The 14,392-nt window shown below is 38.4% G+C and overlaps 1 protein-coding gene across 1 annotated transcript; it reads right to left on the minus strand.

Annotated features, from left to right (window-relative positions):
* Window positions 1-4,734: 4,734 nt before the first annotated feature.
* LOC144639948 (platelet-derived growth factor receptor alpha-like) lies at window positions 4,735-11,114 on the minus strand. The gene is made up of 8 exons (XM_078499213.1): window positions 11,063-11,114; window positions 9,864-10,069; window positions 9,294-9,478; window positions 8,052-8,654; window positions 7,578-7,789; window positions 7,446-7,486; window positions 7,123-7,219; window positions 4,735-5,321 (listed from the first exon to the last, which is right to left on the minus strand). The coding sequence occupies exons 1-8, from the start codon at window positions 11,104-11,106 to the stop codon at window positions 5,192-5,194; spliced, it is 1,518 nt and encodes a 505-aa protein (XP_078355339.1). The 5' UTR covers window positions 11,107-11,114; the 3' UTR covers window positions 4,735-5,191.
* Window positions 11,115-14,392: the final 3,278 nt, after the last annotated feature.

A 14,392-nucleotide genomic window follows, 5' to 3' on the forward strand; every position in this document is an offset into this window, starting at 1 on the left:
GGTCGCGGGGGATACCAACTGCATGAATAAATTCATGAAGGGAAATTTTGCTTGACCTGCATCTTTTAAAACGCTTATTTCTCAGCTGTTATGGGTGCGATTAAGCTCAAATTTTACAGAGACATAAAGAATTGATGAAAGATTGTGAATGTCGTCTTTTATCTGGTAGATTGCATTTAACGTCGATGTTATAGCCTCGTGAGTGCCAAATTGGGAAAAACATGATTTTGTGGCAGAGTTTGCGGAACGAGTAGAAGACAGCACACCGGGATCTTGTCAAAAACTAATCAGTCAATACCTCTAGAGTGTCATAACAGAAGCGGATTTTTAAATTTAAAGTTTGCCAGCAAATTACGGCGGTTTAAGTGCGCAAATTTGAATTTAATGTCTTCTACCTCTTTCTAAAAGCGCTCTTTTAAAATTCCGCTTCTGTTATGACACACTACAGTATTTATAGTTTATCTGTCTGCAGTGGCAAGTCATGAAGTTCTGTATCCGTGCTGTATTCTCTGCCACAAAATTGTCGGAAAAGTCCAAACTTTGAGATTTCCGAAGGTGTCCCGACCTAAATACGATCATTTTGCCAAGGAGAGATGTAATTATGGTAATTATATTCCACGCTTTTTCGGCGAGAACAATGCGTTTTTAATAGGACACGATTGTTTATGCCGAATATTTTGTGATTACTCTGAGTTGCAGAAATATTCAAATTAAAATGAAAATAAGCTCAAAGACTTCCTACAATCTATATGAACGTATATCGCTAAGTGTTGTTTAAATTGGTTAATATATCAAAGAAACAGGAATTTTTTACAAATCACGCGCACGCGCCCATATTTTTATCCAGTAATAAATATCTCGTAAAGTTGTCGATGTCAGTCGTTGTACTTCGTGCATACGCTTTAAATAAATGCATACTGATGAGCCTAAGGTGTCCCCCGCGACCCTTGAGATCATTATGTATGTATTTATTTAAAGAGTATACACGAACTGCGACGACTGAAGCCGACAGCAAACGAAATATTCATGACAACGTTTTTTTTTCAAGTTCTTTGTACAAGTAATTACACGGTATTGTTCTCAGCTTTGCGTGCCGTGTGCTGAAACAAAGCGAATTATCATAATTAGATTCACAGCTGTGAATGGAGCACAGGTCGGTTGTAAACATTGACTCGGAAGTTCTTCGGAAGCGGAAAATCCTGCAATTTTGTGTCCAAGTTTTCTTCGCCGTTTAAGAATTTCAGGAGTTGATTCGCGAGGAACATGAACTTGGTGCACTCTATAGTTTTATGACAAGAGCGAATTTTGAAATTTCGTTCTCAAAATGAAGGTAGCACGTTTCAAAGTTTAGATTTCACATTTTTACTCTCTTAGAAGCAGATAACTTCTAGCGGTTTTTGAAATCGAAAATTTCGTTCTTGTCATAACACAAAAGAGGTTATGATTCATCACTAGGTTATATAATCATTAAATTCGGTGCGCTGTTGTAGCCGAAAACTTGGACACAAAATCGCATTATCTGCAGTTCAACTCTTAAGAGCCTGTAATATTACAGTAAACGGTCATCTCTCAGAAAAGGACAATCATGTTGTAATTCCATCATCCCTTAATATCCTTGATAAATTTTAGAGGAATCGGTGTTCAAAACGTAGCGAATTAAAGCATTACCAGATAGCACCCCGTCAAGAAATTTGGCTTATGAATTTATTAATGAGCAAGGGTCCTGCGCGACCTTAAGAAATACAGTTTATAGGATATGAATTGCATAATTAATGAAAACTCAATTAACGAAATGGCGCGCGCGGCCAAAGACACACTTGACTACTCGTCCAGTAGACATAATATCAGGAATTGTTAGCAGTAAACAGCTCATTGTTTATATCAACACTTAACTGACGTACAATCATGCTATACTTCAAATTGAAGAAGTCCTGTTAGAACAGACTTGCATTGCTGAACGAAAAGCAAAAGTTGTTCCCTATAGCCATTTCTATAACGCATTTGTGAACCAGCCGTTTACGAATATTTTTAGACGCGTTTGGCGCGGACGTGCTGTAAAGCGAAGTCTAGACAATGGTTATTCTAATTATTTTACATTTTGAACAATCAAATGGGCGGGAGAGTCATCATTACTTCATGTTACGTTGCCCGGGATAAAAGCTTATCTGATTTATATAAGCAAGGGTCGATAATGGAATTTTTAAGCAGACTGCATAGAAACTGACTGCTGTGGCTAAGTTTTCTCTTTGATCAATAAAGTTTGTAATGATGAAAATAATAAACGGTGGATGAATCGCAAAGTAATAAGCAGCAACAATAATCTTTTTGCTGAAGTCTTCGACGTTATCAGTGCGACGGTGCTTTCAAAGCATAATCTTTTAACATGGCGGACAGCTGTACCGAGTAGATTGTCGTTGCCCGAGCAGGAATTTTCAGCAGAAAACGCGATTTTCACGACCACTGCCGGCAGGCAGAGAATATCAATTTATGACAAGAATTTATCCAAGCCTACACGTGATAACAAACTATTTATAAAAAAGCGGGATCAGTCCGCGCTTTGATAAGAAATCATAATTACGAATGCATTCGCTATGAAGCCATTAATTAGAAGCGTTTAGGATTTTTTAAGTGCTCATTTACAGATATGTCCAGGATTGAACGCTTATGAGATGTACGTTCCTCGTGACAAGCATCACAAAGTGTCCTCGTTAATAACAGTTCACCAAAATACACCAAATTCTGTCAAATATGAAGTAATATGGAAATGTCCAATAACACAGTCAAACATGAAGTACTTATTAAACAATACTTGCGTTCAATCATTTACCTTACATACCGGTTATTGGTCAACAGCCTATAATGTTATCACTATCATATGATTCTATGTGCGATATTTCGATACTAAAAGAGGACAGACTCATAAAAAGTAAACTAGCGTTAATGCGAGAAATGTAAATGAAGGTAGATAATTTGTAAAGCGCTGTTGTTTATATGCAAACTGATCATGTCTAAATCCCTAAATTTCGATTTGCTGCACGACTTGCAGACATCCAGGCTACGTGCGCCCATTAAAAAGGGCGTAAGGACTTGTTTTCATTGTTTGATTAAGACTTTTTTGTGTCAATACTGTCTCGAACAATGAGCTTTTATAATTACTTCGTTCAATTTTGATACGCCAGACGCGTTCCATTCATGGAGAAAAAAAAAATCGACTGAGTTCGGAATCCTCATTTTGTTTTATATATGTCTTCAAATACTGCTATTATTGACAAAAAACGTTATTGAATCAAAATACCCGAGGGTGGTCAATGGAAAAAATAAACGCTGTCCTTTAGGCTGTAACTGTAGCACGCATGCGCATTGTGCACAAAATTTGCCAAATGTTTCGTTGCGTTCTATCCATTGTAGATAGTATAAATTGGATAGAAATGAACATGGGTTGCAACTTGAAGCCCTGAAAAAATTTAAAAGTATGTGGTACAAAGAATTTGCTAACCTGAATTACCAACCTATAAAGTGGAAAGTAATTCAGTTTCAATTTTTGGAACCTGCGCTGAGATTTTGTCAAACTTTTCCTGTTGGCTGTTCTTCATACTCGTTTCGTATTCCACAGTGGTAATTGGTCCATTATTATTTTTGAGAAAGAAAGTTATTGCCCAGTGAACATGTGAGGTCACCATATTTAACGAGAAAATAACGATTTACCTCCATGGCGGGCTCCATCCATAAAGAAAATGTCCGCGCACTAATCACGCGTGAAATAAGAAAATAAAGGTCACGGATTGATCACGAAAAACAAACACTAAATTCATCATTATGCATTCACTTGCAATTAAAGCAAATATACATAAACCAGCATTTTTAAAGCCAATTTTTCGTCCTGCTGCCATAGTGCAGTATCATCATCACTAGATGAAACAACCTTGTGTTAATATTAATTTTAGCGATTTCTTTTGTTGACAATTAAGTCCCTTACTATAAAAAGAGGTCAAGCAATTCAGAAAAATAACTAGCAAGGGTTTTTAATTGTATATCGCTGATAACAACTTATATATTAGGCAGGAAAACAGTTGCAGTATTAATTTTATTTGTATATGCGATAACCAATAAATAGTCGATCGCGAATTAATGACGCTTACAGAGCCGTCGAAAAAAAAACACTGCAAGCAATTCAATGTTGTAGTGGCGCATCATTCAACATAATTAAACGGCTGACAAAGAACTAACAACTCTGCTGCAACAGTTCCAATTTTTCCTTTACTTTTTCAGCCGTTTCTGGTCATTTCGGAAGCCGCTAAAACAGCTTTTTTATTCAAACGAGTTAATACCTAAAGTGCCGGTAGTAAATGATGATTGTAAGAAGCTCAAGTTAATCTACAATTTGACTGCTTTAACAATCATATAAATGTCGTGTCAATGTCGGGTTGGGCAATTTTTCTGAGTAAGATGTTTTTCAGCATTGGTATTCGCAATCTGCAGGTGGAGCTTGCTTGAATATCTTTCCCGCTCTTACTTGTGCACGCCCTTTTTCTTTCTTGTGAAAGCCTTTCTTGGTAATTGCACAACCCCCCCCCCCCCCTAAAAAAAATTATGGTCTGTCCCTTAGTTCCTTTGGTCGCAGGGGCTGTTTTTTGTCATAATAACGCTTGGTAAATGGGTTAGCGGGATGGGGGGAGGCAGGGGGAGCTCTACTACCAAAGACAACATTTCTCACGCTTGGGATGTGAGATTTTTCAGGAGCTCCTTAATTTTTATTTTGGATATTACAGAGCCCTCGACACTGTTAATTTAAACTATTGACAGTATGACAACTACATCACTTTATCTTATAAAAAATTACAAGCAAGATTTAAAGATATGTGATATTTTTTTGTCATTATTCAGTTTGAGCTTGAAGGGGGAATTAAGCGTGAAGTTGTATTAGTTTTTCTACCTTTTGTAATTAATTATTAGTTGTCAAAAAACAAACAATATTCTGTAAAAAGCTTGAATGCCGCGTTCCCATAAATCTACAAAACAAAACTCTATGTTGATTATTTTATAACGAAAATCATAATAAGATGAGAAACGGAAAATTATATTTTCGTACATTCCAAAATCCGGCAAAGGAAAACGTTACCCGGCTTTACAATTTTCAATAATTGCTTAGGCTTTCAAAGCCTTCATTCCAGTTCTTCGCGGGCATTCCACTTTACTTATATTTTTCAAAATCGAAATAAGGAGAGTCTCTTGTCATCATGTTTTCAAGTGTTAATATTAGTTGTTCAAATGTCGGTCGTTCATCAGGATTCTCCTTCCAGCAGTCTGACATTAGAGAATATCTAAAAGAAACAAAAAAAGATTGCGTGTTTTAGCGACATATTACACGACCGCACGTACGTTTGATCGTATATCTTTCAGATATATTTACCCTGCTTACAATTTTATCGATAACAAAGACCAATTGCAAGTTATGGCTTAAGCTTTAAGGTGGGTGAGACATGTTGTTGTGACAAAACCGCGACATGAACACACAAGAAAATGTAGTGAGGACATGTTCCAGCGACACGTTCACAGGCAGCACTCGCTCCAACATGTCCCTGCTGAGGGAAATGGTCAAAACTATCGTATATACTCAGACAGGATCCGCCACTCTGAAAAAAAAAAAAAAAAAAACAGGTAGTCTCTTCAATGAACCCCCTTCGCTACCTTAAAAGATGGTGTCTTGTTTGTATAGCCCCAACTCTATAAGGAGTAGAAACTAAGAAAAGGATTCAAACCTCCTTGTGGCGTGTGCCATTTTTCCAGCAATGCAAGCTTCATGCATACCTAATATGAAAATCTCAACTCAAATTTTGAGGACAATAAATTTTGTCCATTTGGCTAATCAAACAGATAGTATCTTGCATAGGCGCATACACACCATATCTTTACTGCTTACAGGGAATTATGTAGTTGTTACATTTTTAGGGTGATACTGAGTCGATTTCCTGCTACAAAAACGGCTTATACCATTGTACACTTTGTTGAAAAAACTCATTATCCGATAATGCAACCATCTATATCTGCAGTAACTTATATAATTATTGTGGATCTGAGTAACACTTTTATACGCAAATGTTGGTTTTGGGGGATGCTTACCACATAACAAAATTATACACCACCACGTGCGATTAATGTATTTTTTATGCACTGGTGAAGGGCCTCAGCCCGAAACGTTTGGCACTTCTATGCAGATTCTCCTCCTATCTTCCTTTCATCTCCGTAAGCTGTTTACTTAATTTAATTTACTAAAATAGGATCAAGTATTTTTTTTTATTATCACTGTACGACTTCTGACAAAAAAAATTAATTACATACTTAGCATGGGCCTGTTTATATGGAGAAACATTTTACCTATCCAAACCGAGCCACCTACGGCGAAGAAACTTTTCATTCAGTTCTTTGTCAATTGCTGCGAATCGTTTATATAAGAAATCGCAAAGTTGGCTCGGGGGAACAGGGTGTCCCTGGGTGGAGGGTCACTCGCTTTAAAGGTAGGGTGACCGCCTCGGGGGCGAGCCAACTTTATCATATGTGAACACTTTGGCTTCTTATCTGTACGTACCGAGTTTACATTAAACTGAAAGGGCCAATGGTTGGCTTGGTTGACAAGAGCAACGTTTCTCACAAACGAGAAAAAAATAAACGCTCGTTAAAAGATGGCTCGGGGAGAGGGTAACCCTCCTACCAGGGACAACTTTTCTTCCTGTACACAGGACCAATGGGAAAATCTTACAAAGCCTTCAAAGCCTTGCCTTTCCCAAGTTATAATTGATACAAAGTTATTTGTCTCGTGAACTTGGGTGGTCGGAGTCACGCATTAAAATGTATCCCTACAGGGCTGGAAGTTGGAAGTCACGGTCTCGGTTGAGTGTCAGGGCCTGGCATTGAATTTTACAGCTTTCCGCATGACACGTGACACTGACCACCCAAGTTCCTGTGGCAAATAACCATTTGCATTCAATTATCACTTGAGAACTGGTGCCTTGATGGCACTGAAAGTTTCTGAAAGACAAGAAAATTGATTTTGTTTGGTTTCTCATATTTAGTATGTTTTCATCAAAGTGGGGAAACAGTATCGTCACTCGTTTAATTACTTACAGTTCTTCAGAACAAGTGTCTGGTTTGTCCAAACGGTATCCTGTTTCAAGAAGACTAAGCAAATCTTTGTTGTCAGTTCCAGGATAAGGTGTGTCACCTATAACATTGTGAGAAGAAAATTGTTTATGCACGGTCTAAGACGGAGCAATAGCATAAAACAAGCAACAATATAAAATACAAAAAAATGTGTGAGCGGATATCAGCACGTAACTGAATGTACTATTCAGAACATTATTTTACGTTCTAGCTCAGACCCGCTCAGACCCTCGGGATTTTATAAAATAAAAATGCTAACTTTATGATTTTTAAATTTAAATTCTGACCTACTGTTGCCAATTCCCATAGGAAGACACCAAAAGACCACCTGAAAAAGAATAAAAAAGTAAACACATTAAAAAAAGTATGGTCGGTCGGTCTTTATATAGAAAATGCTTGAAAAATAATAACATACTTACACATCACTTTTCGTAGTGTATATGCTTCTTTGTAATGCTTCAGGTGCTGTCCATTTAATTGGCATTTTTTTCGTCTTCTTTGCCTCGTATATTTCACCATAGGTGTGACGTAGCAGACCAAAATCAGCTATCTTCACTGCTTTGTCCTCACCGAGAAGAACATTGCGAGCTGCCAGATCACGATGAACAAATCCTTTGCTGGCCAAGTAATTCTGTGGTCAATGAAAGTAATTAGCTTGAATAAACATACAGCTCTCTTGCTTAGCGCGATCAAAAAATCTGGGTCATTTTAAACACGCTGATAATGGAGCATCCAATTTCAGATTTGAGAATTGTGGGGGAAGAGTTTTCAAGGCAGTTATTTTTGGGATTGTACGGTATATAACGTCTATCATGGGAGATGGTGATCTTTAAGTTCTTTCTTAAAGTTCTCTGTACTTTACTCTCTTGACTTTTCCCTTCCTTTATACTCACCATTCCCTGTGCAACTTGCCACGCGAAACAAAGAAGATCTTTCGAAGAAAGATCTTTGTCGTCATCCTGGTCAGGCTGGACCGTGCTTTCAGTTAAGCTCACAGAAAACCAAGATGGACCTGATAACTGTCTTCTGTGCTGTGTAATATTCAGGTTATTTACCGGAAAGTACTGCTTGTCAGAGGTACCGACTCTTGTCGATACTACCTCGCCTATAAGTGCTTCTCTCTCATCTTTCAAAATGTTTTTCTGAGATGAAATATCCGTGGCCCTTTTAGTGATGGATCGATCGTTTTTTTCACAGTCTTTTTCGAGTTTCTCGGTTTCCTCGTTTTCTTTTAACACTAAAATCTTCTTTTCGACACTACAATCTTCCCCGGGCACTAGTGGCTCTGTTTCCTCAAACACTACTTCATTCAAGTTTTCTTCTTCTTTAACACGCTTGCCTCTTCTCTCGCTGTGTCCTAACTCTTCATCTTCATCTTCATCTTCGCTTCCATCAATTTCTTCTTCGTCTGAAACAGAAGACTTGTCGCCATGTTTTCTCGTGCAAGAGGATAATTCTCCGAGAACATTCCAGTCGATCCTGTTCTTAAGCTTGATCTGAATTTGACAAGAAAGTTATCTGATTATACATTGAAAAATGATTCCTGTTTAAGCAGGCAACTGCTAGCGGTTAACCTGGCTTAGAGAAGAACACATGCACCCTTATGGACCTTATGTGAGCTCCCCACTTCCTCCTTCTCTCTCAAATTTCAGTAAAACGATGTTTCTTATAACAAAAGAGAACCGTTCTGAAGCAAAAGATAACCGTTCTCAAAAGTTTCGTTTGTGACAAAATACAATACGCAATATTAATGTTTCAATTATAGCTCAAATAATAGCCGTAAAATTATCAGTTGCTGAGAATTTTTGCTAGTTACTTATTTTATAAACGAAAACAAAGTATCCTTGCCAATTTCCAAAGGGGTCGAACGGATTAAGCTCCTATTGTTACCTATTACACGCCAGCAGACTCCCTAAGACGAAAGGTCATGTTAAAAGAAATTGCAAGAAAAAACTATAGCACAAGCAAGACGAAAATCTAGCTACATTTACTTTATTCACTAGGAGGTTTTTGCACCAAACTGATTAATTAATAGGACTGTTTGGTCTGCTTTTGGCTTGTTTGTTTGAGGAAATTATTAGAGTAGGAACTGAAATCATCGTATTACCAAGGCATATCAAATGTGTGTTGCATACCTGTTGTCTTTTGTTTCTAAGCCACTGAAGAATATCACCGTGTGGAACATATTCCAAGATTAACATGATGGGTTCAGACTTAACCCAGTAGCCGAGCATGCTGAGCACATTCCTGTGAGATCCAATTTGCTTCATAAACTCGATTTCCTGCAGAAGCTGTGTTTTTCCTTCCTCGCTGTTCCTTTCTAAGCATTAGAAACAAAATAAGTCAAACGCTAAGAAGTAAATGGGTGGATTTGGGTTTTTTATTTCCAAAAGGTAAATAAATGTAAGAGCGAGGGAATACAGACAGAGGGAGGAACTTGGCAATTTCGATAGAGCACGAGGCACGTTGAGGGGAGTATAAAATAAAAGTTTCAATAAGACTAAGATATCTATTTTAAAATTAATAAAATATAGAGTAAGCTAAAGGAATTGAAGACACAGCTAGAGAAATCCAAGACTACGATTCAGTCGTTATTTATTAGGTCTCGGGGATTAAGTAAGTAAAGTTCAAGAAACGAGGTGTCTCAAACAAAATCTGGAACACAATCTAAATCTATGGTGGCTCTGCCCTGTTGAAATAATTACCTAATAGAGTTTTAACAGCAACAATTCTGCCTTCAGCAATTTCCACTCTTTCTTCCTTGGGCTTAAAAAACACTTCGACGCCAGCAAGTTCTGTCAGAACACCTTTGTAAACTTTGCCATACGCCCCACGACCGAGTTCCTCCATAAACGTCACCCGCTTTGGGGGAATCTCCCGATGAAGAAGGAGAACAATTTCATACTTTGATCTGAAAAATGAACAGCAATTTTTCTTTGACTTCCGGTAAAACTATCACGTTATCACGAGAGTTGGACATCTACTTTTTCCTCACAATTAACGTAACAATAAAGAACAATCTGAAGACTGCTCCATCGGTACTGAAAACCGAGGCTATCAAATAATGATCCATTAGAAATGATGTTGTAATCGAAGAGGGACGGTGGCGCTTCCATTCAATATGGGGACAGGGATGTCCTTCGTCTAGTTTAAGCTCGTAAAATGAAGGATTTTGGACTACGCCAATGTTTAACTTATCAAGATTTCTTCTAGGGTTCTACGAGAAGAAATACAACACGCCGTCATGAATTGTTGATGAATGCAATCTTTGAATTTTCTTCATAGATAAAGGCAGTCGCTGGTAATAACTTTATCTTAAGACCATCATTTGATAGCTTTGTTTAAGTGTCCGTTTAGAGTGGTATTTGTAAGGTGTCAAATAAAGCTTGAGCCACGCTTAGATTAATTGGTCTTCTTCGAATTTTCCAACGTGCATACCCTTCTTTTTAAAGACGGAAGAGAGCAATGTGGGGAATGACATCTCTTTTACTTTTTCAAAAAGGTTGTATGTCTACAAGCGGTCTCATCGAAGACCTTTGCGAACCAAGAATCTGAAGTGGCCTATTTACCAGTTAGGGGAAGTGCCTTGTGAAAAAATGACTTGAATTCTCGAAACGTTGTGCAGAGTTATGCTTGCAGTTAGGAGTGTCCATGAACCTGGAAGCTTTGATTTTCAAGCTATAATTCTTAATGCTGGTTTGCTTAGCACCTTTAAGTATATTATATATAATTTTATGGTTATTCTTCAATGACAAGTTTTTTTGCACGCCAGCTTTGTAGGACTGTAACACCAAAATCACCTCAAAGCAAAAAGTATATCTTGCCTGTTGCGAACTTCCACAAAACCCAATTAGTTTATTGGACAAACATACTTTAGTAAAACATGTGAAAACGCATCCCTTACCTTTTTATCTTAAGCGTCTTTCTATTCTTTCTCCGCCTTAGCATGAGGGTCGTCAAAATTGTTAGGACTAGAAATATAACACTGCAAGTACCTATACCAGCCGCAATGGCAGTGTTGTTATTGTTGCTGTTGCTTTTGCTACTTTTCACCTTAACGCTTCTATCTAAAGAGTAAGCGTAAAGGATCTAAACTTGGGATTTGCATAAGACAATGCCAAGTTTAACATTTTGAGATAGTCACTAAGGAAGGAAGGACTGAGGAAGGAAGGAAGGAAGGAAGGAAGGAAGGAAGGAAGAAGGAAGGAAGGAAGGAAGGAAGGAAGGAAGGAAGGAAGGAAGGAAGGAAGGAACCATAAGTATGCGTCATGCACCTCTTAAGGACCAACACGTTATATAAAGCCTTCAATATTTTTTTTTCGAAAAGTGCTTTAAAACACCACCCAAAAGAGTTTGGTAGGACCATCAACAATCCACCCTATATTGATAGTAACTGTGGAAGTTTAGTTTTAGAAGTACGTCCTACTGGCTTCGCATGTGAGTCAAACAACGTTTCCTCAATGACACAATACTGCCAATACTATGATAGATCTAGCATTCATCACAAGAGTGTTTGCTTAAGATGAAATTTAACGAGCACTACCTGCAGTGATTATACGCCAAGTACGTGACTTGTTACTTTCTCCTGCTTGATTGGAAGCTGTCAATGTGAGCTCGTACTGCTCGCCACACTTGAGCGAAAGAACGCTGAAAGTCTTGGCAACGTTAGTTATACCGGTTTCATGCCACTGGGAAGGGAATTCATTTGGTAATTGAATCTCTCTGTAATAGATTGTATACTTCTTAAGAGGACAGCCATTGTCACTTGGTGGGCTCCATGTGAGGTTGACATTGCAATCACTTAAATTTCTTATTGAGCCGTTTGCAATAGGCGATGGTGTGTCTGTGAAAAAATCCCATGATGTTAGTTGTAACGTTTCTTTGTAGTAGATCCATGGTATGGATTTTTCTTATGAGGTTCAACTAACACAACTGTCATGAAAGTAAGGATGGGGACGAATGTTTCAAACAACGGGTACCGATTCCAAAAATGAGTAATCATTAGGCATCAGGCCTGAAAAATTTCCAAGAAGGCTTGACAAAATATTTACTTCAACAAAGAGAAGGCCCATGGGGATGGGGCGTCTGTGGAGTCATTGTTTGTTCTCTAATAAACACAACGCCTCTCTGTAAATAAGCACGCTAAAATACACTTGCAGCAATGATTTGTAAATTAAAGCTATTTTAAAGTGCCTATGAAGTAAAAAACTTTTTTGCTTTTTTTGGTAGCTTATTATGTCTACTTTCCGAAAAGCTAAAAAAAGAATAATGTCAAAGAGAGAGAAATCGGACTTTTTGCCGTCTAAAGTGCCCTCGGTAAGACAAAACAGTGGGCCCGGAGACTGGACACGAATTTCGCTCGAATGACGTAGTTAGTGGTTCCACGGATCAGTTTACAGTTAGATTTTGTTGATACACAGTGAAGTTCACTACTTCAGCTGAGATTGTTGCTGCTTTTTCGTTGATAAATCGAAATCTTTTCCGAAAAGAACGATATGTTGCCATCTGCGGACTTGGCAGAGCGGGTTTCTAGCAGAAAAGAATCGCACAACGAAATATCGTGACACTAAATGGACTGAAGTAGTTAGTTGGACCTGTCCAACCGCCGTAAGCCGAATAAGCGCTATTTCACACAAGCGCTGGTCGACGAGGACGATCGAAGTTTGGCGAAGCAGATTCAAATGAGAAATTCCCTATAAAAAATGAATAACTAGAATTGTTATTGTTTCCAAAAGCACATACATCGACGGGCTTTGATTTTGTGACTGGTTTCGCAGTGTCGCAATGGACTTCGGAATTGACACGAGCGCTGCTTGCCGCGCCGGGGTTGCTTTCTTGTCGAAAGTGTAAATCCAGGTTACGGTACGCCTATCCCGGCGGTTATTCGGTATTACATCACGATTTGGTGATTTTAATACAAGTAGCGATCAGTTGCTCGCTTTCATTTTGATTGTGTTCTTGTGTGGGAAAGTCAGCAGTGGACTGACATGTTTCTCCGAAGCGTGAGAGTGACATAATTAAACTTGACAACACGGCAAGATAACACTTCTTCAAACTCAAGATTAGCACTTTTTGACTTGAACGAAACCAATAATTTCCTCTTCAAGAATAAACAGAACTGCAGTTGTTGCCCTTTATGATTCGTTAGCTCTACGGTATATTTTCAACCGTCTTTATCCGGATACGATAAATCCTGATTACAGTGCGTGTTTATCGGCAAATAATTCCGGCGAACGCAGCCGTAAAATTTGTCCAAGATTTTGCAAGATCTCAGTGTATTGTTTAAAAGTGCATTCGCCATAGAATACTGCCGGAAATGCAGACGTGAATGACAACATTCGAAGCGCGCTACTTGAAAACAAACAAGCATTTCTAACTCACTCAAGTCGAATTTTAATACATTCCATATTTTTGCTTCTTTCACGGATGCATTAGTTTGCGTCTGGCGATCGATCGTTTCAAGTGTTTGGGAAAGGAAACGACTGCTACCTTACGAATGATAAAACGATCTACTAACCATACAAATTACATTTTGAGGAACGAAGTCTCATAATAAAAGAATACCACGTATATACTGTACCCAGCTGTGTAACATATTATAGGCTTTCAATAAAGTCCTTCGTCTTGTTTATTATGGCGCGCCGGGAAACTCCTGGCGCGAGTGCTAAATCTTTCTTTCGGCTAGTCAGGGCAGAACCATATCCTTTACAGAGGTCTCTTTTAATAAATTTCCCTCTTCGCTTCATGACTTTATCGTTTCATTTGTGGCAAGGAAGAGCTTGTGCTGAGAACAGCGATCCTTGAACTGCCGACGGAACAGAATTCGTTTCTTCTTGCGTTTTCATCAGAACGAATAGCTTTACGATACACATGGAAATTTCGCTTCCATTTACTCTGCGAAGCTTCACCAAAGGAAATAAGTGTATTTGTTGCAGTTTCGTTTGCGCAATTGCCTTAGTTTGACTCAAAAGCCGAAATATAGCTTTCGCCAGCCCTCTTTGCTCTCTTTACGCCATAATCCTGGTGTCTTTAGAACCACTAAGTACGTCATTTCCGGTGAAACCGGAGCGTTTGGCCGCGCGCGAAAAGGACCCACTTCAAATTGCGAAATCCAAACTTCGAGGCTCAAAAAATACTAGAAAAAGGCGCTTTTGATCTCTTAAACACGCCTATTCGTGCTAACTAAGACATAAAAAAGCAAATTAAGCAAAATTATTTTTTACTTCATAGGCAC

The sequence above is a fragment of the Oculina patagonica genome, unplaced genomic scaffold (assembly GCF_052425735.1).
Source record: "Oculina patagonica isolate OP01 unplaced genomic scaffold, crgOcupat unplaced153, whole genome shotgun sequence".
Classification (NCBI taxonomy): Eukaryota; Metazoa; Cnidaria; class Anthozoa; order Scleractinia; family Oculinidae; genus Oculina; species Oculina patagonica.

Bases quoted from the DNA above. Each gene is read 5' to 3' on its own strand.
- LOC144639948 (XM_078499213.1), bottom strand. From the start codon at position 11,106: ATGCTAAGGCGGAGAAAGAATAGAAAGACGCTTAAGATAAAAAG. The intron at 9,479-9,863 runs GTAATTATTTCA...TCTAATGCTTAG, and splicing joins TGCTGTTAAAACTCTATTAG to AAAGGAACAGCGAGGAAGGA. The intron at 7,790-8,051 runs GTGAGTATAAAG...CATTGACCACAG, and splicing joins GGCAAGTTGCACAGGGAATG to AATTACTTGGCCAGCAAAGG.